Here is a 25,042-nt window from a genome sequence, read left to right as displayed (position 1 = left end):
ACGACCAACAACATGGCGGCACAGACACATCAGCGGGTGTCGTGTTGAGATGAAGACGTTGCAGATGTAGCGGCTCCTCCACACGCGGCTCCTCCTCCACGTGCCTCCTCCATACGCAGCTCCTCCTCCTCCACGCGCCTCCTCCACATGCGCCTCCTCGGGTTTAAATGGCTTTATTTTAAGTTACTTTTGCATAATTGTTAATATAATATAATAAATCATTCTCAATGTTCAGTCAGTTAGTCCAGTAAAGGGAAGTTGCCTTTGAAACTATCAGCTGCATCGGTAAAAATGGCGGCGGAGGCGGAGGAGGAGGTGGTGGTGGTGGTGGTGGGGCGTACAGGGCGGCGGGCAGGGGGTACGCCGGTCTCTGGAGAGGTGGCACCGGAGCTGAGGCGTAGAAGGCGGGGGGCGGCAGAGGAGGCAGCGGAGACGGGTGAGGGGAGAAGTGGGCGGGGACGGGGGTGAGGGGGAGGTAGAGCGGCGGAGGCAGGGGGAGGTAGAGCGGCGGGAGGGGGAGGGGGAGGCCGGCCCACTCTCCCTCCCTCGTCGGCTTCTTTCTGATCTCTCGTTCTGGTTTTCTTCTTTGATCAGGATGTGCGCTAATCACCACGACAACTCCAGCGTCTTTTTCTGAGTAATTACAATTAGTGAAGTGATGCGTGTGATCCCACTGACGGGCGTGGGCTTTGGCAGAGATCAGGCCCGTTACAGTTGTGGATACAGAGGTCAGATGTTCCGTTGGTTCATTTTTCGCCGTTTCGTTTAGTCCACATCTGTTCCTGCGCTTGTCCCGTGCAGAATCAGCACTCGGACATTCACCGGGATCACGTTTTGAGCCGTTCTGCGCCGCTCGGTCTGATGTCGTGGTACCGGTTTGTTTGACTTCTCCAGACGAACTGTGTGTGACAAAATGGACGCCGGTGTTTCTTTTGGTTCTGCCGTTTGTGCTCATCTGTGTGGTAGGACGTGTGACGGCGTTTACCTCCCGTGGAGCGTGGGCCTCCTGGAGGTTCGGTTCAGAGCGTGTGCAGATTAAACCGAGGAAGTTTTCTGTGTCTTTCTCTTTTTTGACCTTTTTTGGAGGCGCTTCAGTAAAGACATCACAGTGAACATGTGTTTGAGGGAGCGGCGGTGAGGGAGAGGGGTCATCTGCCCCGGGTGCCACGACGGGGACAGTGTGAGGTTCGACAGGGACATTTTGAACCTGATCGCGGAGTGTGTTTAGGTCAAACGTTTTATCAAAAGTCCTTTTCCCCAACAGTTCCTTCCTCATTGCTCCGTTCTCTGGCAGCATGTGGTTCTCTCGCAGCTGTGTCTCTGCGGGAGGCTCGCACACATCCACGCGGCTCGAAGCGGGGCAGGGTGTAATTGCAGGACAGCGTGGCGTCTCTATATCAGCGCGCGGGACAAGGCTAATCGCTGCATTACAAGCCGCTCCCCCACTGGGCGTTTTTCTGAAACCTGGGCTCCGTTGGGAGTTTGATTGCAGGGGTAGATGGCGTCTGGCCTGGCTGTTCACCTGTGCACACAGCTGCTCTCCGCCATTACAGTGACTGACAGGAAGATGGCTTAATAGATGTGCTCTTTTCTGGTCATTTGAAGCAGCCTGGTGTTTTCTTCTGTGTTTGGGGTCCCTGAGGTCTGGTCTCTCGAGGTCTGGTGTCTCGAGGTCTGCTCTCAGCTCTTGTGAGTTCACTTGATTCATTCTCACTGAGTTTGCTTGTAGTTTTCTTATTTTCTTACTGATCCTCGCTGCTCTATTTGTCCTTCTTTTTCGGTTCCTTCTTTTGCCTCTCCTTCGTTTTGTCCGCGGTTCACGGTGACCTTTGAACTCACAATCGAGGGGACACTTTAAAGCACTTTCATCGCAAGAGCTTGAGACACAATGAGCCACAAATATAGCTGCAGCTGAGTGTGAGTCTTCATGCTCTCGTTCATGTGCGCTCCCTAACCCTCCTCTCAGTCTCTGTGCGCTCCGTAGCCCCTCTCCTGGTCCCGGTCCCTGCGCCTCCTCCTGCCTCTGCTCCCGCTCGGCCCGTTTGATCACAAATCCTTCCCCTCTCCCCGGCTCTCCACTCTTGTCCACAGACACTTCCTTGTTTGTGTTTTCAGCTTTAAAGTCGTGCAGCAGAGGGTTGACGCTGAATGAGATGGAGGGGGCGGCGCGGGTGTAGCTGACCATCTCCGACGGCCAGAGGAGGAGGGTGGCACCGTCACGGCTCAGGACGCGACAGAACGGCTCCTTTGGGCGCTGTGAGTCCATTCGCTCGTTCTGTGTTGGCTTTAGGGTCGCACTTATGGGATCTGTTTGTTCGTTCGAGTCTGATGAAGTCTCCACGTCCGCACGGTCCACGTTTGGAGGAGTCTTGGTCTCGTTCTCTTTGGATGTTGGAGGTTGAAGAAAGACAGCGGCTGATTGGTGGAGGAGCGTACAGTTTCTTTTGGGCAGAGAGAAGCAGACCGGGCGCGTGTGGGTGTGTGCGCTGGGTGTGTGCGGGTCAGGTGGTGTGTGCGTGTTGCCGTTGCGATCGTCGTCAGCGGCTGCAGGAGGAACAGTGCAGTTTACACAGCGATGAGCCTCTGGAGGTCGAGCAGTTTCATTGATGATGTGATCGATTGATGCGGCCGCGGTGTCCAGTGAACTCAGGTCGCTGGAACCCCACTGTGAGCGGCTCCGAACTTGCTCTACGTGAAGAACAGAGAAAAAAAAACATGACATTAGTTTAGTTTGGTTTATTTATTTAACCTTAAAGACCTCATATTACACCATCTCTGATCTGTTCTAATGTCGTTTCCTCGTCACAAACAGACCTGGAGTTGTGTTTTGTTTATGTTTAACGCACAAACAAACCTGCAGTTCTTCTCTCAAACTGAAAACACTCTGTTCCACCTTGTGATGTCATCATGTGGTGATACAGGAAGTGCTCCACTGTGTTTTTAAACTTTACACACCTTCACAAGAATCACTGTAGGGATCGGGGAAAGAAGGACCTGATTTGTCTGTTATTAATGTTCATATCTTGATTTACAGACACAATAGTGAAATAAAAACCCCAGGATCATGTAGAGGGTTAATACGAACATTTAAGACCAAAATGACGAGTCGATGGAGCTGGAAGTGCACCACAGTCACTTCCTGTTTCCTGTGCATTTATATAAACAGTATATGGTCGTCCCTGGTCCATCAGTTTGTTTGTTCCTCCCAGAGCACGCACTATTACAACGTCATCTAAGACACATCACAGTTTACACTCTTCTGCTCTTTCCTCCAGCAGCACAGTCTGTTTTGGAGAAGATCCAGCCTGGAGTCATTATTACAAATTAGTGACGTGACGTTTGTGAAAGAGTCGGCTCTTTGGAACGGTTCCTTAATGTGAAGGTTGGATCCAAACCAAATCTTTTTCTTTCCAGTTTTTACGCATTTTACACAGATTAACACTAAACCAACACAAGAATCAGCACAGAAGCAGAGCAGGCGACACGAGGGAGAGATTTGTGCATAAAAACATCCTAATAACAGTTAGTTTTGAAAAATTATTAGCCTATTTTTATTGTAGTGCAAAGTTTTATGTGGATTTTCATCTATTCTAAGGGTAAACTCACTCCCACTCTCAGTTTGAATCATTTTAAACACATCTTGGGCTTTAGTTTGTTCATAAAATGAGTTCTCTCTTTGGCTTTTGTCATAGAAATAAACAGTAAAAGAGCCAGTCTTTTGAACGGCTCTTTGACATGAACGAATCCAAAAGACTCGAATCCCACAAAGGAGCCAAAAGTCCCATCACTATTACAAATACAAAAGTCAGATCATGATTTTGACTAACGAACCATAAGCTGTAAGGTGAATTTAAACAGTAAATTGCCTTTAGTGCAGCCGGTGAGGACGGTCGGCTCGTCCGCTGTGTCCAGGGCCACCGTCGTGTTTCGGAACATCGGACCCAAACCTGAAACGCTGACAAGAAACAAGAATGAACACGACAGGTGATCTGTGTCCTGCAGGAGTGAGGAGTGACGCTGTGTCGTTGATGAGGCGTGATCAGTGTGGATTCTGGGGGCTCACCTGTGTTTCACCTGCAGGGGGCTCCGGGGCCACTGCTCTCGGCCTCTCCTCCGCCGTCTGCTCCTCAGCTGTCGATAAAACTCCCTCTGCTTCAGGTCCTTCAGACGCTGCAACAGAAACGGGCACAAAACACACATCCTCAAGTTACTCCCTGACCCAGCAGCCTGTGCAGTGTTCAGACCCTTGACTGTTTATATAAATGGACATCGCTAACCTGCCGTCACGTTACAAACAGGAAGTGATCATGGGCGCACTTCCTGCTCCAATTCACTTTCTGTTTAAAAACTGTCCTCTCTCTGTCTCTGCTGCTTCAGACTCATTTTGATCTTAAATGTTTGTATTAACCCTCTACATGATCCTGGGGTTAAATTTTTTTGAGTTATTTTTAGTTTTAGGGGTCGTTTTCTTTTTGGTATTTTGAGGTTTGGTTTTTTTTTGTTATTTTTATTATAATTTTTTTGTTATTTTGAGTTTTTTTTGTTTAGTTTTTTTTTTTTTTGTGGTTATTTTGAGTTTATTTTTCGTTTTTTGATAAACTGTGTCCTCTCTCTGTCTCTGCTGCTTCAGACTCATTTTGGTCTTAAATGTTCGTATTAACCCTCTACATGATCCTGGGGTTTTTATTTCACTATTGTGTCTGTAAATCAAGACATGAACATTAATAACAGACAAATCAGGTCCTTCTTTCCCCGAGGTCGCTCCTGTTAGCGTTAGCAACAGGTTTGATTGACAGCGTTGCTAAGCGCCTGCTCTCTGATAAACCAGCGATGTGGGCGGGGAGAGGCGTTACCTTCAACAGCCTCGCTCCTGATTGGCTCTTTGGTTGCTATGATACTCGTGGTCAGAACTCAGCTCCAAATTGGCCTCTACACCTGCTCTGTCCTCGATGAGCTTCATTTGGAGCTGAACACTGTGGCGACGTCTCACTCAGTCACTTCTTTAAACAGTCCATGGGCTCTGTTTCGTTGCATAAGCTCTGAGGCTGTGATGATGACAGCAGCTTGATCTGGACACAGCAGTTTGCGCTAAACCTCTGATCCACAGTGTGTCCAGAGCTCTGTGAAACGGCTCTACACTTCAGCGGCGGTCGGCACTTTAGCGGTCCGATAATCTCACGCTCAAACCTAAGAGGATCTATTCTGCAGCAGCCGTCCAGAGGAAAGCACGGGGACACACATGGACTGCAAGACTCGAGAACTCATTCTTTTAGTTCTAATTTGAGTTTAAATAATTTACTTGTGGAAAACGGCCCCGGATGGACGTAATCTTCATCTAAACGCGCCGATAAAACTGTCACTTTCGCCGGTGGAGGGTCCTCGTCTTATCTTAATGGCTGCTCTGCTCTGTCTGAACAGAATCCAAAGAGGACATTTGTCTCAGATAACGTCATGTCTTTGAGAGCACAGATCTTTAAACTGGACTCAATGCTTCCATTATGTAAACGGTCAATAAGGTCAAAGGTCACCTCTACGGCCCTGACCCCGTCCAGACCCTCAGACTTTCTCCCTCCACGGTGCAGACGGAGCTCGAATCATCTAATAATCGGACATTAAATATGAAATTAAATAAATCAAAAAATGGAAACTGAATCTCATAATTACATTTTTATTAAAATCTGGTCTTGTCTCGTTCTCAGGGGCTCAGTCCTGTGTCTCATTTTGTCTTATGAAAATTGTGTCTTCGTCCACCCCTGCTATCTTTTTCTTATGTGTCTGTGGTCCCTGGCGTGTCCCTGGCGTGTCCCTGGTGTTTCCCCGGTGTTTCCCCAGTGTGTCCCCAGTGTGTCCCTGGAGTGTCCCCGGTGTGTCCCCGGCGTGTCCATGTCTCGTACCTGGCGGTGGTGGTGGTCGTAGGAGCTGGTGTGGTTGTCGTACTGCTGTTGTCTCTCGTACTGTTTGTCACACAGCTCACAGTACAGACCAGAGCATTTACCCTGAAACACAGACACGACCGTCAGTCCAGAGAGTCCAGAGAGTCCAGAGAGTCCAGAGTCCAGAGTCCAAAGAGTCCAGAGAGTCCAGAGTGTCCAGAGTGTCCAGAGTCCAAAGAGTTCAGAGTCCAGAGAGTCCAGAGAGTCCAGAGAGTCCAGAGTGTCCAGAGTCCAGAGTGTCCAGAGAGTCCAGAGTCCAGAGAGTCCAGAGTGTCCCGAGTGTCCAGAGTCCAAAGAGTTCAGAGTCCAGAAAGTCCAGAGAGTCCAAAGAGTCCAAAGAGTCCAAAGAGTCCAGAGAGTCCAGAGAGTCCAGAGAGTCCAGAGAGTCCCTAGCAGTGCTCTCTCTGAAACTCTGTTACTCAAATTAGACTTTACTCTGAGTTTATTTTTAACACAATCTGACCAGAAATAACTGACTCGTCTGAACAGATGAGTTGGTTTGTGTTAAACTCGTCCGTCTCAAATAACATTAACACAGTTTTTTTCAGTTGGTCATTTTCACTTTTCTGCTTTTTTGCTCCATTTTCACAGCAGATCCAGTCTTGACTAAAAATGTGCAAATGGCGAGTGCAGAGTGTTCAAAATGAGGCTAAAATGGACAATGGCCCATATTTAATAAATCACTAAACTGGTTTAAAACAGCGACTCAAAAATATCAGGCATCGCCCCTGGATACTGACATTGGGTATCGGCTCCCAAATATCAGTTCAGTCGATTTCCTGGTGGGACATAAAGATCGATAATAAGATATTTACAGGTCATTGTCCAGAAAGTCTCAGAATGTTTGAAGTTTTATTCACACAGAGCTGTTCTGTTACTTGAGACATAAACAGCTAAATAAACATGGATGAGTTTTCTCTTTTTTTTTTTTTTGTTTAAATGAAATAAATAGTTTTCAGTCTCTGGTGTCAGGATGTTCTGTGGTTCATCTGCTCCACCCCACAGAGAAAACAGCTCCATCAAACTCACATCACACAGTCAAATCAGACGCTTATTACAGTAAAATCTCCTCCTCCTCCTCCTCCTCCTCCTCCTCCTCCTCCTCCTCAAAGTGCTGCTATCGATGCTGTGTAAGTGTATCTGGATGGATCAGTGGTATTGACGGACAGATCAATATTATCTGTGTGTCATTGGAACAGAAGCTGAGAGACACAGCCCCCGATCTGCCCCACCACGAGACAGGGACAAAACACCACGAGACAGGGACAAAACACCACGAGACAGGGACAAAACACCACCACGAGACAGGGACAAAACCCCACGAGACAGGGACAAAACCCCATGAGACAGGGACAAAACCCCACCACGAGACAGGGACAAAACACCACCACGAGACAGGGACAAAACACCACCACGAGACAGGGACAAAACACCACCACGAGACAGGGACAAAACACCACCACGAGACAGGGACAAAACACCACCACGAGACAGGGACAAAACCCCACAATGACAGGGACAAAACCCCACCACGAGACAGGGACAAAACACCACCACGAGACAGGGACAAAACACCACCACGAGACAGGGACAAAACACCACCACGAGACAGGGACAAAACACCACCACGAGACAGGGACAAAACACCACCACGAGACAGGGACAAAACACCACCACGACGACAGGGACAAAACACCACCACGACGACAGGGACAAAACACCACGAGACAGGGACAAAACACCACCACGAGACAGGGACAAAACCCCACGAGACAGGGACAAAACCCCACGAGACAGGGACAAAACCCCACCACGAGACAGGGACAAAACCCCACCACGAGACAGGGACAAAACACCACGAGACAGGGACAAAAACCCCACGACGACAGGGACAAAAACCTCACGACGACGAGACAGGGACAAAACACCACGAGACAAGGACAAAACACCACGAGACAGGGACAAAACACCACGAGACAGGGACAAAACACCACGAGACAGGGACAAAACCCCACGAGACAGGGACAAAACACCACGACGAGACAGGGACAAAACACCACGACGAGACAGGGACAAAACACCACCACGAGACAGGGACAAAACACCACCACGAGACAGGGACAAAACCCCACGAGACAGGGACAAAACACCACCACGAGACAGGGACAAAACACCACCACGAGACAGGGACAAAACACCACCACGAGACAGGGACAAAACACCACCACGAGACAGGGACAAAACACCACCACGAGACGGGGACAAAACCCCACCACGAGACGGGGACAAAACCCCACCACGAGACGGGGACAAAACCCCACGAGACGGGGACAAAACCCCACGAGACGGGGACAAAACCCCACGAGACGGGGACAAAACCCCACGAGACGGGGACAAAACCCCACGAGACGGGGACAAAACCCCACGAGACGGGGACAAAACCCCACGAGACAGGGACAAAACCCCACGAGACGGGGACAAAACCCCACGAGACGGGGACAAAACCCCACGAGACGGGGACAAAACCCCACGAGACGGGGACAAAACCCCACGAGACGGGGACAAAACCCCACGAGACAGGGACAAAACCCCACGAGACAGGGACAAAACCCCACGAGACAGGGACAAAACCCCACGAGACAGGGACAAAACACCACCACGAGACAGGGACAAAACACCACCACGAGACAGGGACAAAACACCACCACGAGACAGGGACAAAAACCCCGCGACGACAGGGACAAAAACCCCACGACGACAGGGACAAAACACCACGAGACAGGGACAAAACACCACGAGACAGGGACAAAACACCACGAGACAGGGACAAAAACCCACGAGACAGGGACAAAAACCCACAACGACAGGGACAAAAAAACCCACGACGACAGGGACAAAACCCCCACGACGACAGGGACAAAACCCTACGACGACAGGGACAAAACCCCCACGACGACAGGGACAAAACCCCCACGACGACAGGGACAAAAAAAAACATAATAAATACATATAAATAAATGACATAACGTCGACTAAACGGTGAGTAAATCTTGTGCTAATGATCTCGTCCGATTGTTAAGTTCCTAAGTTCAGAAAATAGTAAACGCTGCAGTGTCCATAAATAACACAGAACGATGCTAAACTCATGCTCTAGATCGATACTTCGCCGTGACATCAGCGGGGGGCGCTCTGCATATATGCCTATGATGGAATGTTTGGCAGTTACCATGGCGACACAGCGCAAACATTAGCAATAACCACCAAAAAAGTTTTAAGATCGTCTGAAAACTCAAGAAAAAAAAATCCAAAAGTGATTTAAAGAAGCACATTTTCATTTTCCTGTGGTCAGTCCGAGCTACTGGACAAAAAAAATGCTAATGCTAATGCTAGCTTATGACTGTAGTGTTATTTGAGGGAATAGTTCTCACAAATCAGCTCATCTGTTGGAGTTCAGATAAGTCAGTTCTAGATTGTGTTAAAATAAAGCTCAAATTTAAGTCTAACAGCCTCAGACAGAGCAGTGCCCACAGTTAGCATCAGTGTTATTTTTGTTTATTTTGTGTTTAGTTCAGACGTCTTTGGATGTTTGTGTAACTCTTTGTTAACGCGACTGCTTTTGTGTGTGACATCTGGTTGCTATGGCGCCGGGAGGATGTGAAGGTTCTATTGATACTTTGCAGCTGACGTCATTAACATTCCCAGAGGGCGTGATGCTAACAGGAGGCACTGCTCTGTCTGAAACTCCGTGACTCATGTTAGACTTTAATCTGATCTTTATTTTAACATGATCTGATCAGAACTACAACAGATGAGCTGATCTGTGCTGTTAAACACGTCCCTCTCAAATAACGTTTCACAAACAAGCTAGCATTAGCATTAGCATTAGCCAACAGTTTTTCAGTGAGTCGCTCTCATGTTTTTGTCCTTAAACGCTCGGACTGATCACAGGCTCCTGAAAATGCCTCTTTAAATCACTTTTGTAGTTTTTTTCTTGAGTTTGCGGACTACATTATAACTTTTTGTCAGCGTTTGCTAATGTGTGCGTCGCGTCACCATGGTAACTGCTGAACATTCTGCCATAGACATACATGTGTTTTGGTGGTTCTGCCGTTGTTCTGCTCTTGTTTTGGGGCGGAGGCCACGTCCGACAGTCGCCCTTGTGTTCAGAAAATAAACAAACACGAGTACTTTGGCGTTTCCTCTCCAGAACGCGAGGATGTAACCTTAAAAGTTCTCTCGGCTGCTGACTCTCAGAGCGAGCATCTGTCTCCTGTCATTGTCTCCGGTGTCTCGTCCCTCCCACCACATCCCAGGGTTCATCCGAGTCGCAGCCGCCGCCCACTCGCCTCCGCCGCGCTACCTCAGTTTCCATGGCGATCGAGTAGAGGTTGGCTTCATAAATATATTCCTTAAGATTCCACACTCATTAAACATCTTCAGAAGTGAGTTAATCTTGCAGGGTGTTGTTCTTCTTAAAGGGCCGGCGCCTCAGGACGAGAGCTGAAGTCACAGAAGAGCGAAGAGCGTCCTCCCTGATGCCACGAGCTTTCTGTTAATGTGTCAGTGGATTTTTGATGAAATTGTCTTTGGGAGGGACGGATTATTAAAGAAATCTCATATATCTCGTAATGACAACACAACACAGAAAAAGTCCACACTAAACACAACCCGACCTTTAAATGGCCACGTTTTTATACAACACTTTTCCACCTTCAAGACACAGGGGGGAGGGGCTTAAGTGTCTTGCCCAAGGACTCAACGACAAAACCCCACAATGACAGAGAGAAAAAAAAAAAAGAAAATGAAAATGACTCAACGACACAACGACAGCACTCATCTATGGGAACTGGAATCACACCGCTAACCTGAGGGCAGGGGCGGCGCTGGGGAGGGGGCTTCAGGGGCCACGGACCTCCCCTAGAACAGCCAGTGCCCCCCCCCCCCATAGCTCCTCCAAAAAGAGTTTGACCCATTTTCAAAAGACACTCAGTCTCATTCAACGTTTTGTCCAGTTCACAGATTTAACTTTGGCTTTTACTTTCCATCTTTTAATAAATCACTACAGAGGCTGGAGTCATTGAAACTGGATTAAAACAGCGACACAAACAGGGCGGAGGTGGAGGTGGAGGTGGGACCCCCCCCGAGCTCCTCCAAACAAAAATGTCTGGTGGGATTTGAACTGTCAACCTTCAGACCAGTGGGCAAACGCTCTACCACCTGAGCCACTGTCATAACCCAGTGACACGACTCTGGGTCATTCTCAGTCGTTTGGGGCATTATTTTGATACTTTTTGGGTGTTTTTTGACCCAGATCTGTGTTATATCTCACTCCTCTGATGGTTTCTTCTTCTTCTTCTTCTTCTGCCTGATAAATGTGTTTAATGTTTCTAATGATCACAGTGATATTTAACAGACTTTTATTTTTTAAATTATTTGAAATAAATAATTTTAAACATGTGACGATGAACAGAACAGATTAAAACATCACAACGGTCCATGTGCTCGTCTGACCCGGTTTAGTCCCGGTTTAGTCCCGGTTTAGTCCCGGTTTAGTCCCGGTTTAGACCTGGTTTAGACCCGGTTTAGTCCCGGTTCCAGTGTGAGACACAGACTTTCTTCATGTTTACAGTGGAACAGTGCGATGCTCAAAGGCACAACACAAATGTGCTGGATTGATCTGAGAAACATTCAGATTCAAAGTGAAGTGACTTTTGTGGAGCTTCAGTGAAACAGACTCAGCTTCAGGAGTCAGAGCCTCAAATCACAAACTTTAACATCAAATCAAAGACAAAGTCATAAAACATGAATAAAGAAGTTTAAAAGAGGCTCCCAGAGGCAGAGGAGGAGGACAGTCTGCAGAGGACAGTCTGCAGAGGAGGACAGTCTGCAGAGGACAGTCTGCATTTGACCCATTTCTCTGGGTGAAAAGACATTTGACCCAAATATGACATATAACTCTGTGAAAATGGCACAAAAAGTGACACAACAGCAGATCGTCTTTGTTCTGCAGAGAGTTCCCTCAGAAGAGTAAACTGACTCCTGCTTCAATAAAGATCCGGCTCTTTCAGTTTCGGCTCCGTTTGAGCCGCTTCATGAGGAGCGAGAGTCAAAACACAAGACTTTAGAGGAGCCTCAACACAACACAGACACAACAGATACAACAAATACAACACAACAACACAACAAGTACACAAAGTGTCACTGACAGAGGTTTGACCATAAACATCATAAACCTCAGAGTTTGACTAAAGCGGCTCCAGTGTCTCTCGTTCCTGACTCCCGGGCGGCTCTTACCTCTCTCGGGGCCCCTCTGGCTCCTATCGGGCCCCTGAACACTCCCTTGATGCTCCTCAGCTGTCCGTCCCGCAGGCGCGTGGACCGGATCACGACGAAGTAACACGCCATGACCACGGCGCGTGACCGGACCGCGCGGAGTGACCACAGGAGTGACCACAGGAGTGACCACAGGAGTGACCACGCGCTCCGTACCTCCACGTGTAAACTCCTGGAGTTGTGTCTGTTTTTCACTGTCTGTGGCGCGCTCGTCCACGCGCCTCCTGTGGCGCGCACAGCCACGTGCGGCTCTGAGTGAATCCTCCGGACTGTGACTTTACCCCCATCCCCCTGACGCCTCATACCACCTCTCCTCCTCCCTCTCCTCCTCCCTCTCCTCCATCCCTCTCCTCCTGCACTCTCTCCTCCAGCGCATCATTCCCAGGAGCCTGGCGCCCCCTGGTGGAGACACAGTGTGAGCCCAGAGGCTCCTTGTGCTTCTCTGAAGAGTGAAACAGCGTGTGGACGATTATTTAACATATTTTATCTCATACAGATGATAAACCACAGACACCACCTTAAACAGAGTCAGAGTTTCACAGGATGTTTCCTCATTTTACACCTGTGACCTCATATATTCAAAAGTGAGTGAGTCAAACTGAGTGAACTACAGAGTAAATGCAAGTTCCACAGTTCTGTTCAAAATAACAGAGTCACAGGATCAAACAGTCAAACAGAAAAGCAGCTAATGTAGAAAAACTAAACCTGTAAATGTCATTTCTGTGTTTGACTGAAGAACATGAACAGTGATATTTCATATTAAAGTTTGTCTTATTGGAGAAAATGAAACATGATGCACAAAATCAACAGGAAAACACTTTAAAATGGACACAACCTGAAGCTGTGGAGAAAAAGAATGAATTTCTTTCCTTCTGGAGTTTGAAGAGCAGCTCTAAAGACCAAGTCTCAGCCAAAGGTCAACTCCTTCAAATTAAAGATACATTATGGAACTTTCCTGATGGAGGGTTAGGGTTTCACATTCTTCATGTGAGTGGGGTCGCCTCTCCACAGCTCTGACTTGTAACATGGTTTGGTCACTTAGTTTGGCAAAGCAATAACAGAAAAGTTACACAGTGAAACTTTAAAGCAGATGGTTAAACCTGCAGTGTCCTCGGAGACAAACACAGCACTGTCCAGATCACAGTGACCACAGTGGGGCGTGGTCAGTGTCTCTACACCAGTCCCTCCTGACCCACAGTGACCATCTGAGGCCTGTAGCGCTGTAGCTGTTGGTAAAACCCAGTGTTGGGCCTGACCGAAGGCCTCGCAGACTGGACCTCTCTGTGGGCCTCACTGAAGGACAGTCTCTCCCTGGACATCAAGTATCCGATCACGATGGACGCAGAGCGAGACACTCCAGCGTTACAGTGAACCAGCACCACGCCGCTCTGGACAGAGGACAAAACATGTCAACTGTATAGAAGGAGAAGGAGGAGAACAACAAGAAGAAGAACATGAACAAGAAGAAGAACAAGAACAACAAGAACAACAAGAAGAAGACCATTCCACACACCACTTCCTCCTTTTACTTCGGGAGTTCAAACCCATTTTCCTCCAACTGAACAAAATGTGGTTCCACTTTATATGACACAAGTAAAAGGTAAAGATGATCTACACAAATCTACAGACGCCTGGTGTTATGTGCTACTTTACTCCAACATATTATACGTGTTGTTATTATCTACTTTACTCCAACATATTATACGTGTTGTTATTATCTACTTCACTCTAACATATTATACGTGTTGTTAGTATCTACTTTACTCTAACATATACTAAGTGTTTTTTAGATTTGTAAAACAGTGATAATTGTAAAACATTTTGAGATCGTCCGTTTCCTGAGGCCAAAATATCAAACTGATATTTGCAGCTTTCAGCACTTTGGCTTTTCTTATTTCTGAAAATGGAGGTGGATCTTAAAGTAAAAGTAGTAAAGTACTGTACTTACTTTTACTTACCTACTTAAATAAGGTACAGATACCTAATTTTTTTAAATTTAAAAACATTTTAAAGTGTATACATTTTACTTTTACTTGAGTACATTTAAGAGCAGTATCTGTACTTTCTACTCCACTACAAGGAGGACTGAAAAGTAAAAGTATTTTTCTTATTGTGTGACTTCTGCTGAAAAGGCTGAGGGTTTAATTCTAACGCGTTCAGAATTTAAGCAAAACAAGAATATACAAATAAAAACAGAAAAAAAAAAAGTCGTTTCAATTGTTTCTGTTGAACAAAATTCAGCTCAAATCTTTAAGACTCAAAATCTGAGAGAAATACTTTTACTTTTTACTCTTCAAGTACATTTGTAAAGATACATTAATACTTTTACTTGAGTTTTTTTTTTTTTGCTCCAGTATCTGTACTTTTACTTAAGTAACAAAACTGAGTACCACCACTGAAAATACTTATAGGTTGAGGCATTGCCAGAAAATCTGACATTTACAGAAACTAAATCTAACTCCATCTTAACTTTAGTTTATTGGTTTATTTGAACAGAACCAGGTGCAAACACATTCACCTCATGAAAGAGGAGACACTTTACACCACCTTCAGCTACAGCTCGTGTCCATCTGCTGTCGCCGGGCAGATTACAAACTATTAAAATACATCCAAATGTCCATTCATTTACAATTAAACCTGCATCCTCCCATTGTTTCATTTAAAAACATCACACTCCACATGTCCACATTTAATATTACTCAGATATTATGTCAGGGTGGTGTCCCTCCTCCGACAGCACCCACCTGCTCTCGGGCCTGATCGATGAACACGCTGCACTCGTCCAGATAAGAGGTGATGTCTGTGTCTGGGACGTCCAGAATGGGCAGTGTCTTGTAGATGAGCTGGTTTGGAAATGGATTTGAGACGCCATAAGCCACATTCAAAACATGAGTCACCTGAAACAGACAACACGACAACGCAAGAGGTTAACCCCGTCTTTCCATCTGGATGTGAGGAACTCGACGTTTATGTTGTAATAAAATTCTGTTCAGTTCATTCAATTAAATTCATTTTATTTTTGTAACCCATCCAGACATGGGGAGAAACATGAAAAACTCCACACAGAAAGGCCTGGGCGACCCGGGGATCAACCAAACCTTCTGCTGTGAGACATGAGCCACTCAGCCACCGAGATATACACACAAAAACAAACAGGAAAATCAAACAACAGGAAAAAGGAGTTCATTTTAAACACGTCCAGGAGAAACGACAAAAAGACTGAAACATGAACTGACAAACTAAAACAAGAATCATGTTTCAGATCTAACCTACAGATGTTTTTCTGTGAATCTTCTCGGCTTTATCTCAAACCAGACAAGTTGAATTTTACATCAGTCTCTATGTTGGTTACATTCAGCGTTTGCCCAGGAAAATCCAATTAATTCACAGCCATTTTCTAAAGTATAATAAAAGTTATTAATTGTAGGCATTTTGTTTCTAAAAACAAACTTTATTCTAACATGAATTTTATCATCTGTAGAAGCTAAACACAGACAGACCTGATGTGTGCGAAGGGTCTCCATGTCGTGGGCTGCATCCTGAGACGCTGCATTAAAGTAGAAGAAGAATAAGTAGAAAATAGAGAGAGAAGGCTCCATGTTCTGTCAATTTCTGATTCACACAGTGTCTCTGAAACCTGAACAACTCCTCATTATATGTATGCAAATAAACCTGTTCAAACAGACTTTTGTATATTCTGACTAATTGCAAATGACCTATGTTAATAAGATAAGCCTTTATTAGTCCCACAGTGGGGAAATTCCAGTATTTAAACTCCAGCATTTATATTCAATGTAAATATAAGTGCATTAAAATGACTGTATTGAGTCCGTTCATTAAAGAGAAAAGTTCTCACCAAGCAGCAGAAATGGTCTGACCACTCCAACCTGCAGGTCCAGACTGTGGTCCACCACCATCCCACAGCCCTGGTCCAGCGGCTGCACGTGCACCTCGCCCTCGTCACCCCGGGTCTCCAGCAGCCTCTGACCCGTCGCAGTGGTCACACATGTGCTCTGCTTCTTCAGCCGAGACTTAGAGAAAAACTGGATCTCCTGGGCCAAAGAATCCATGAGGAGATGAGGCGGGAGCGCGTGCTGTGGAACACGGGCAAAGAAAAACACTTATTTTATATGAAGCATGAAAGTGAAAATACAAGTATAAAAGTATTCGAGGGATTAGAATGAAAAATCTGAGCTGAACTGAAGCCTGGAGCAGAACATCACAACTATGGCCCACTTTTTCTTTTTTAAATTCAAATATACAATGATGTAAACAATAACACTGAGCGAGGCTTAAGCTTTAACGTTCACATTCAGGGACATTATGAATTATACAAATATATACAAAACATGTTTTACAATATTACATTTTATATTTTGAATTGTGTACATAGAGCTTTTCTTTTCAAGACTTTTAGGTTTGTGCAAGAACTTAAAGAATTTGGGTTTCTTGTTTGAAAATTTACAACAATGGATATGATATTTGGATAGGATTAGGTTTTAGACAATTTATTTGCTACAATATCTTTTCAAAAACACAAAAAAGTACATGTTTTGCATAAAGTTATAAGTTTGTATTAAGATTCCTATTGACAAACAAAAGCGCAGTCCTAAAGCACATGTGTGATGTTTCTTCAGAGCTGTGACAGAATGAGCAAAGATCATCTACATCTAAGTGACATTTTGAAATAACAGCATTAACAGGGAACATCTATGTCGGATGTTCAGACATACCTCACGACAAAATATTTCCTCGTCAAAAGTCAAACATATTTCCAGTTAATGTCCGTAAAAGCTTTGTTCCAAACACAAACAGCAGCTGATTTACTGATGACTTCCGTTATCATAAACTAACCACGCCTACTTCCGCGCCTCCGTGAACGTCGGAAATACGTCACGTGAGACGTTCAGGTCAGCCACGTCAAACTAGTTCATACAAATGTCGGGGTTGTGAATAGGGTAAAGCTGCTGTAATAATCACGTGTATCAGTGTAAAAGTCAATGATCCAGCAAATATAAATGTATATGTTGAAATATGATTTTAAATGTCTCATAAGTGTCTTTTCCGCCTCGCGCGGGCCTCCACAGAGTCTAGATATACGTCAAACGAGTAACTGTGTTCTTTTGAGTTACATTTAGTCATCTTAACTAATTGTACTCACTAAAATCCAAACAGAACGGTGGCATAGCTCTGATTCTCGGTCACAGACTCATATATTTCTCTATTTTCTCGTGTGTTTTTGGCGTTTATTAGCTCCAATCTCTGTTCTCCGCAGTGTTCCGCAGGGCCCTGAAGCCCCCGCGGCCGCAGTGACAGCCCTGCCCCTGCTGCGCCTCCTCCTCCACCTCCTCCTGCGCCTCTCCCATCCCTCCCGACTCTCCCATCGAACCCACAAACCCACAGACAGCGGGACACGGCGGCAGGACAGTCCCTTCGCTCGGGACATGGGCCGCTTCCTCTGAGCATCAGCGCTGCGTTTAGAGCCACATTCTGCACATTCTGCGGGATTCTGTGGGATTCTGTGGGGTTGTGTCCACAGCAGACGCAGAGGAGCGTTTTTCTTTTGGTTCAAGTGTGTGACTGAAGCAGGAGAAGATGTCTCGGGGCGCGATCCAGCCCAGCCAGCAGAAACTGGCAGAAAAACTGACCATCCTCAACGACCGGGGCGTGGGGATGCTCACCCGGGTCTATAACATAAAGAAGGTGGGTCCGCGGTGCACACGTCCAGCACATACACTGTCAAATAAACTGATGTAGTGTTTTATTCAACTATTCAACAGATGTAGACTTATTCTGCACGTCCTCAAACACTGATCACCGACTGTCCGCTAATAAAACGCATCGTGTTTTGCTGCAGATTTGATTCTAAACCGTTTTTCTTCATAAATGTTTCATCCTGTGTTTATAAAGTGAAGCTGTGGCTCGTTAGCTGTTAGCTTGCGGTAAAGTCCACACATTTCAGTGGTAGAAATCCAACTAAATACTTGTTTTTGTGCGGTGAACGATTCAGATAAGTTAAATATTAAACACGCACCTTTAATCTATTCTCTGCCTGACGTGATTGGAGCTAGAACAGTTTATAGGCCATCGATTAATGGAGCTTAATGGCGTCCGATTGATGCTAAGCTAACACCGCTAAGCTAACTCCGCTAACCCTCCGCTAGCCTCTATTAGCCTCTGTTAGCTTCTGTTAGCCTCCTAGCTGAGCCAGGCACCGGGCGTCGCCTTCTCAGGCCCGGACTGTCCCCGCGGACAGAGGACTGTCCCCGCGGACAGAGGACAGTGTTTATGGTTTTATTTTACTCTCGGGTCTTATTTTAATTCTTGTTATGAGTCACATTTTAAGGGCCGTGTAGCAAACAGCGCAGAATGTCTTTAAATATGAGACAATTTACATATTTTTTCTGTAAATAAAAACAATAAAAGAAATTAGACAATAAATAAATAAAAAATCTCGAGTTTGTTTTGCAGCCAGGTTTTCAGATTCACATTTGGATCAAACCCACAGACACAGGTCTCATCTTTAGTTTGTTTTAGTTTAATTCTAAATGACTGCGCTGAGTTTATGACCCAAAATGTCAAACGTAATATTTATGTATTATGTCTCACTTCCTTAAAGCCACAGTGTGGAACCTTTTAGCCAAAAAAAAGAAAAAAGACTAAAATAAAAGCTTTTTCAGTTGTGTTTATTGCACTGAGAACAGAAAAAAGTGTCCTCCCTGTGAGTTGGCTCACATCTCCACAGACCTGACTCTTATTTGGCCTGGAGGAGGGGCTCTTCCTGCCTGTTTCCATGGAAACGTGGTTCCTTTGGCTATAGTCCTCCACAGTATGACATAAAACATATCTGTCTTCATGGAGAATGTTCCAGTGTTGGTTTTTAACTTTGTTTCAATGGAATCAAGCAGGTGACACGCCCCTTCCAGAAAGTGACATACTGTAGCTTTAATTCCCCCTTTAGGATATAAACACACATGTTCTCTGTTGGGTGCAGAAATTGGCTTGTCTAAAATGTAGACCTGTCACGATAACACATTTTGAATATATCGCTGATTTAAATATAATCTACAATATTGAAACACATTTATGACACTGACACAAAAAGATCAGATTTAAACCACAAAAACTATTCAAAATGTATAATAAAAGATTAAAATAAACAGCAGAATGAAACACTTCAGTCGTTAGTTTGAATCTGTAATGAGTCACACGAGTTATTTATTCAAAGTTCTATGGCTTAAATCTGATCATAGCCAAAAAATAAAAGTCCACAGGTTTAATATTGACCCATAAAAGTTTAGTTCCGTCTTTGATAAACTGAAGTGGATATAATGATGATCGTGACAGGCCTCAAATGTTTATGTGTTTGTTATGGCTGTGTGTGAGATCATTATGTAACTACGGAAGGATCTGTTTCCACTGTTAAAATTTGGCAAACACGTTTCACTTTGAGTCGTTCATCAAACTCTTTTCTCTGAGAAAAAGTGAGGCCTGTGTCTGAACAGGACGGTAAACATTTTGCTTCTTGTGTCATCTTATACTTTTATTCATAATATTGTCATGTAGAGACCGACCAATATGTTTTTTTTCTTGTTCAATGCCAGTTTTTATAATCCAGATAAGCTCTATATATAGATTTATTTATTATTATTATTTTTTGATATTTTTCTGCCAACACTTGGGGCCAATTTTGATAATTTTCCCAAACTCGTGCAGTTTAAATGAACAAACTACAAACTCACCCACAGCCCCGTTATTCCACAGACGGTGATAAGAGCGAGAGTTACGTTTTCTGCTCCTAAGTGTTAATATAAATCTTGTACGTGCTCTTTAGGCAGCGAGTCGGCCAATACTAAACATCGGCCTGTGCTGGATATTTAAGCCCTATAGCCCATATGCAAAAAAAGTGCAAATATCAGACAATATATCGACAAACCGATGTGTCTCTATTGGTCAAAACAATCCAAAGACAAGAAATCAAAACATGTAAAAGCATCATCCTAATAATAATAATAATAATACTGAATGATGTTCGTGTTGTTATCAGAGACTGTTCTAAAGCGTCTGGAGGGGGCTGTGTTTGTGCTTTTTACATCCCCTGATCTGAATGTGCAGGGGGTCTAAAGTCTTTTTACAGTTTAAAACATTATTACAAAGGCAGTTGATCAGATATCTTAATCAGACTTGTTCTGTTGTACTTCAAACTGTACTTCAAACTTTTCTACCTCTGTACACACACCTCTGTATGTGCCCCTCTCATGTTCTTGGCCCACTTATGTCTAACGCACTCTCCGTCTTCACACATTTCTTGTTTCATGCACGACTTGACGGACGTGATGGTGGATTTCTTCCACACTTTGTTCTAGTTTCGTTGTGTCTGTGTCCGATTTAGTCTCAAACCATGAAACAAACTGGCTTCTCTTGAGGAGGAGCCATTTCTTACTCAACAGGATGCCTGACACACAAAAATGCAATGTGATTAAAAACGTTTATAACCACTAGAACAAATGTAATTAACATCTTATCAACTGCCTTTGTAATGATGTTTAAAAATTGTAAATGGACTTTATGGACACCCTGTTTATCGCCTGTAATCGGGGGTCGTCCTGTTTCCATTTGGTGCGACCTGCTCCTCGTGCTGCTCAGATGAATTCGCATGTTCAGTTTTGATCCGATTCTCTATGCCAGTGTTTTGTTTTGATCCGATTCTCTATGCCAGTGTTTTGTTTTGATCCGATTCTCTATGCCAGTGTTTTGTTTTGATCCGATTCTCTATGCCAGTGTTTTGTTTTGATCCGATTCTCTATGCCAGTGGCTGTTGAGCTTTGGGTGGGATGTGATGTGATTGACAGCCTCTGTTTTAAGATGGCTCTCTTTTGATTTCTCTCTCTTCTTCTTCTCTCCGTTCCAATGCTTCCCCCTTCTTCTATCCAGCAAGGACAAGTTTGGAAGGTTTGCAAGTTTCTCACCTTCCACTGACAAACCCTCCATTTCCCTCCTCTCTCCCTGCTCCTGGTTCTTCACCTCTGACCTCTGACCTCTCTCGAGCCTCTCTCCCGTCTCAGTCTGACTCCATTCAAGTCCAATCAGTGCTTTGTTATTCTGTGCAGAGTACACTAGGCCTGTCACGGTAACACGTCACGAAGCTCGACTGGGGACGCACCGATCTGATTCTCAAATATAAACTGGATCAGATATTGGCTTCAGATATCGGTCCAGTCGATATCCCGATCGGACACATAAACTGATGTAATAAGACTATTTACAGGTCGTAGTCGGCTCAGAAAGTCTCATAATGAACTTTTATTTACACAAAGCAGTTCTGTGGTCACCTGTGGGGTAAATATTACCTACACAACACATCTGGATCAGTTTTGTCTCATGCTAATTTAGTTTTAAGTGAATAAATGTCATCTCCAGTCTGTGCTCTGGTATTGGTTGATATCAGGGATCGGCCGATGCTTAAAACTACAGTATCAGAATCGGTATCGGAGCTGAAAAAGCTGGATCGGTGCATCCCTAAGCACGATATATTCCTACAGAGATACTGCAATAAACGATGATACTGAAACTACTTCATGCCTCTGACACAAAGCAAAAAAATCCAAGTGAAGCTGCAACGAAGTAATAATGAGCCATAGACACTTATGCAATCGTCTACAGCTCAAATATTATTGTATTATAACAAAAATACCCCAAATCTCTGACTTTTTTTTAAAGAATATTGCATATCAAAGTGAATGTGTTTATCATGACAGGCCTACAGTGCAGACATACTAATTCAGTGAGTGCAGTCATCCTGTCTTTGCAAAATCAGTTAAAAAACACACAAAAAGTGACCAGTTTCATTGTTTTGAGTGTAAAACAGTTACAACATCCTGGCCTCATGGGGGCGCCGCTCACAAACGCATACAGCTCCTTTAAAGGGCCCGTATCACACTTTTCTCTGATCTGTTCTAATGTTTCATCACACACAGACCTGGAGTTGTGTTTTGTTTCATTCTCACATGTTTAACAGACAAACCTGCAGATTTAGGCTGAGTTCTTCTCTCAAGCTGAAAACACTCTGTTCCACCTTGTGATGTCATCATGTGGTGATACAGGAAATGCTCCACTGTGTTTTTAAACTCCACCTTCACAAGTATCATTTGGATAATTTCAACCCTGGAGTTGTGACTTATCTCGACTGAACTAAAGGTAAAAGGAGCTGTTCACTTAAACTACCACTTGATGACATCACAAGGTGGAACAGAGCGTTTTGAGCTTTGGAGATGTAACAGACTAATAATAAAGTGTGACTCAAACATGTGAGAATGAAACAAAACACAACTCCAGGTCTGTTTTTGAGGAGGTAAAAACATTAGAACATGGATTAAAGCTACAGGAGTCAGTTGTGTGTGATATAAACCTTTAATGCACAAACAGCAGAGACGCCATGTTGTTTTAATGGAGTTAAAGACCATGAGGATTTTGACAGTTGATAAAACTGTTCCTTTAAACTGTCAGTTAAAGTGAGTGACAGGTTTGGATGATTCTGATTTTGACTTAATCTGGAGGATCAAACTGCTGTAAATATAAATAATAGTAAATATAAATAATTTCCATGACCAGTCACATGTTTGCCCCCCCCCCCATTTTACATACAGAAAAAAGACAGCAAATATATGAAGTAAGACGTATGGAATCATGTAAAGAAAAAAGGTATATAATGCATATAGCATATGTGTTGATATTCTTATTTATTTATTTATTTTTTATTTAGTTAATTTATTTAATTAATTTCATTTATACATTTATTTATTTTAATTAATTTATATTTAAATGCTCAAAGTCTCCTCCCTTTCTTTTGTCAAAAAATATTTAGAGATTTTAAACTTTTTTCTTCACTACATATTTCCATTATATTTTCCTTCATGTATTTACTGTCTTCTGTTTGTCGTCAATATAAAGTCAAAATAAAGACAAAACATGGAGTGAGAGGGCGTGTCCAAACATGTGACGTGTTCATCCTATTGGACGATGAACATCACGAGGAGATGCTTTGTCTCATGTTTATAGACCAGAGCCGATCCAGCTTTTTCTGTTCTGATACCGATACTAAAGCTTTAAGTATCTGCCGATCCTCGATATCGACCGATACCAGAGACTGAAACTGAGACAAAACTGATCCAGATGTTTATGGAGCTGTTGTCTCTCTGGTAATGACAGAACAACTTTGTATAAATAAAAGTTCAAACATTATGAGAGTTAGTTACATACAGCACATGACACATGGAACTGTCACTTTTGAGGTCAATATTTATCATTTATCAATATTTTTCTCTGTAGTAATGTGAAAATGTTGGTTATTTTTCTGTTCTACAATGAGATTTGAGCTGTAGAAGATTGAATGAACTTCTAAATACTATCTAACTACCATTTTTAGCAATATATTACACATTTGGAATCATTTTGGTTTGGTTCGATATTATCGTTTATCGTCTATATTTACTTCAGATTGTGTTATCGTGACAGGCCCATTTCCCCCGTCTGACTCTTAGGCTCAGTGGACTCAGACTCACTGGACTCAGACTCACTCGTTCAGGTCCAAAATGGAGAGAGGACGGAGAGGACTGGGGTCTACATCCTCCACCCATTCTGTCATTCTCCACCATCAGCCCCACCCAAACCACAACAGCTCACTGCACTCAGTGTAGGGATGGGACAGTAAATGGTTCTACGGTTTATCCACATTAAAAGGGTAGAATCGCCAACAAAGATAATGGCGTTTACATCGTTTATATTTCAAGAATGAGCAGAAACAAAACTTCTCCTGACGATCTCTTTTAGATCTGTGGAACCTGTTCATTTTATTAAAATTCTAATTATTCACATTCTAAACTGTTCAGCTTTAGTCATTATCGTAATATAATCGTTAATCTCAGTTATTGTGTCCGTGATAACGGCGGCACCAGGTTCGCTGTGGTCCCATGCCTACTCGAGGGGCTGCTGCTTTATGTCACTGCTGTGTGAGGAGCTCTGTCCTCATGATGGCGCTCTGGAGTCAGGCGTTTGCCAGAGGTTTGTGTGAGGAGGGCGGTCTCTTGACCCTAAGCTGAGATGGTCATCTGTCACTGACCCTTTCCTCGATGAAGCTGTGGGCTCATATGTGAGTCGACCCATGAGGAGCAGACGTCTGTGACCCTCTGGTCGTCCAGCGAGGCTCCGTTAGATTCGGTCTCTGTCGACTGGACCAAAGTCTTTTGGACTAAATGTTTTGAGTCGTGAAACTTACCCACTCTTAACACGTTTGTCCAGTCGACAGAAATAGTCTGCGATCAGTGTAGAATATTTAAACCGTCCTCTGATGGAGTTTCACTCATGCTGGAAAGGTCAAAGGTTAAGACATAAAAGGAACTGAAAGAACTGAACTGGTGCAGCCGTACAAATGTGCACGGATCTCCTGTTGTGTGTTTAAAGTGATGTTCATTAAACCCTTTGCCCCTGACACACGTCCTCATCACTCACACAATGTGTGACACCATGGGCAGAGAGCGCCCCCCGCAGGAGGTCTGTTTCTTTTTGTTTGGTCATAGACTGTTTATATAAATGGGCATAGCTAACGTGCTAGCTGCCGTGTTTACAAACTTGAAGTGATCATGGGCGCACTTCTGGTTCAAATTCACTTTCTGTGTAAAACCTGTGTCCTCTCTCTGTCTCTGCTGCTTCAGACTCATTCTGGTCTTAAATGTTCGTATTAACCCTCTACATGATCCTGGGGTTTTTATTTCACTATT

General features: G+C 44.3%; 3 protein-coding genes across 4 annotated transcripts in view; 1 reads left to right on the top strand and 2 right to left on the bottom strand.

Annotated features, from left to right (window-relative positions):
- Positions 1 to 235: 235 nt before the first annotated feature.
- Positions 236 to 12,536, bottom strand: LOC129456837 (uncharacterized). Its single transcript, XM_055227191.1, has 5 exons — positions 12,228 to 12,536; positions 5,895 to 5,996; positions 4,064 to 4,170; positions 3,867 to 3,955; positions 236 to 2,688 (listed from the first exon to the last, which is right to left on the bottom strand). Exons 1-5 carry the CDS (start codon positions 12,336 to 12,338, stop codon positions 236 to 238), a joined length of 2,862 nt encoding a protein of 953 aa, XP_055083166.1. The 5' UTR covers positions 12,339 to 12,536.
- Positions 12,326 to 17,127, bottom strand: LOC117382652 (dual specificity protein phosphatase 19-like). The gene is made up of 5 exons (XM_033979869.2): positions 17,000 to 17,127; positions 16,123 to 16,360; positions 15,767 to 15,813; positions 15,011 to 15,163; positions 12,326 to 13,654 (listed from the first exon to the last, which is right to left on the bottom strand). The coding sequence occupies exons 2-5, from the start codon at positions 16,334 to 16,336 to the stop codon at positions 13,439 to 13,441; spliced, it is 630 nt and encodes a 209-aa protein (XP_033835760.1). The 5' UTR covers positions 16,337 to 16,360; positions 17,000 to 17,127; the 3' UTR covers positions 12,326 to 13,438.
- A 478-nt stretch (positions 17,128 to 17,605) lies between these two features.
- nckap1 (NCK-associated protein 1) overlaps positions 17,606 to 25,042 on the top strand; it is a 33,271-nt gene continuing 25,834 nt past the window's right edge. Inside the window, exon 1 of one of the 2 annotated variants that reach the window (XM_033980024.2) lies at positions 17,606 to 17,969. In XM_033980024.2, the coding sequence (XP_033835915.1) occupies positions 17,862 to 17,969 (108 nt within the window). In that variant the 5' untranslated portion in view covers positions 17,606 to 17,861. The remainder of the gene's footprint in view (positions 17,970 to 25,042) is intronic. The other variant, XM_033980023.2, reaches the window with a different exon arrangement.

Source organism: Periophthalmus magnuspinnatus, chromosome 15 (assembly GCF_009829125.3).
Source record: "Periophthalmus magnuspinnatus isolate fPerMag1 chromosome 15, fPerMag1.2.pri, whole genome shotgun sequence".
NCBI lineage: Eukaryota > Metazoa > Chordata > Actinopteri > Gobiiformes > Gobiidae > Periophthalmus > Periophthalmus magnuspinnatus.
Note: the sequence above shows the minus strand (reverse complement) of the source record. Positions and strands in the feature narration are given on the sequence as shown.

Coding starts and splice junctions, on each gene's coding strand:
- LOC129456837 (XM_055227191.1), bottom strand. CDS start 12,338: ATGGCGTGTTACTTCGTCGTGATCCGGTCCACGCGCCTGCGGGACGGA. Junction 5,997..12,227: donor CCAGAGGGGCCCCGAGAGAG/GTAAGAGCCGCC, acceptor TCTGTGTTTCAG/GGTAAATGCTCTGGTCTGTA. Junction 4,171..5,894: donor ACGACCACCACCACCGCCAG/GTACGAGACATG, acceptor TTTCTGTTGCAG/CGTCTGAAGGACCTGAAGCA.
- LOC117382652 (XM_033979869.2), bottom strand. CDS start 16,336: ATGGATTCTTTGGCCCAGGAGATCCAGTTTTTCTCTAAGTCTCGGCTG. Junction 15,164..15,766: donor AGACCCTTCGCACACATCAG/GTCTGTCTGTGT, acceptor TGTCTGTTTCAG/GTGACTCATGTTTTGAATGT. Junction 13,655..15,010: donor TCGATCAGGCCCGAGAGCAG/GTGGGTGCTGTC, acceptor TCCTCTGTCCAG/AGCGGCGTGGTGCTGGTTCA.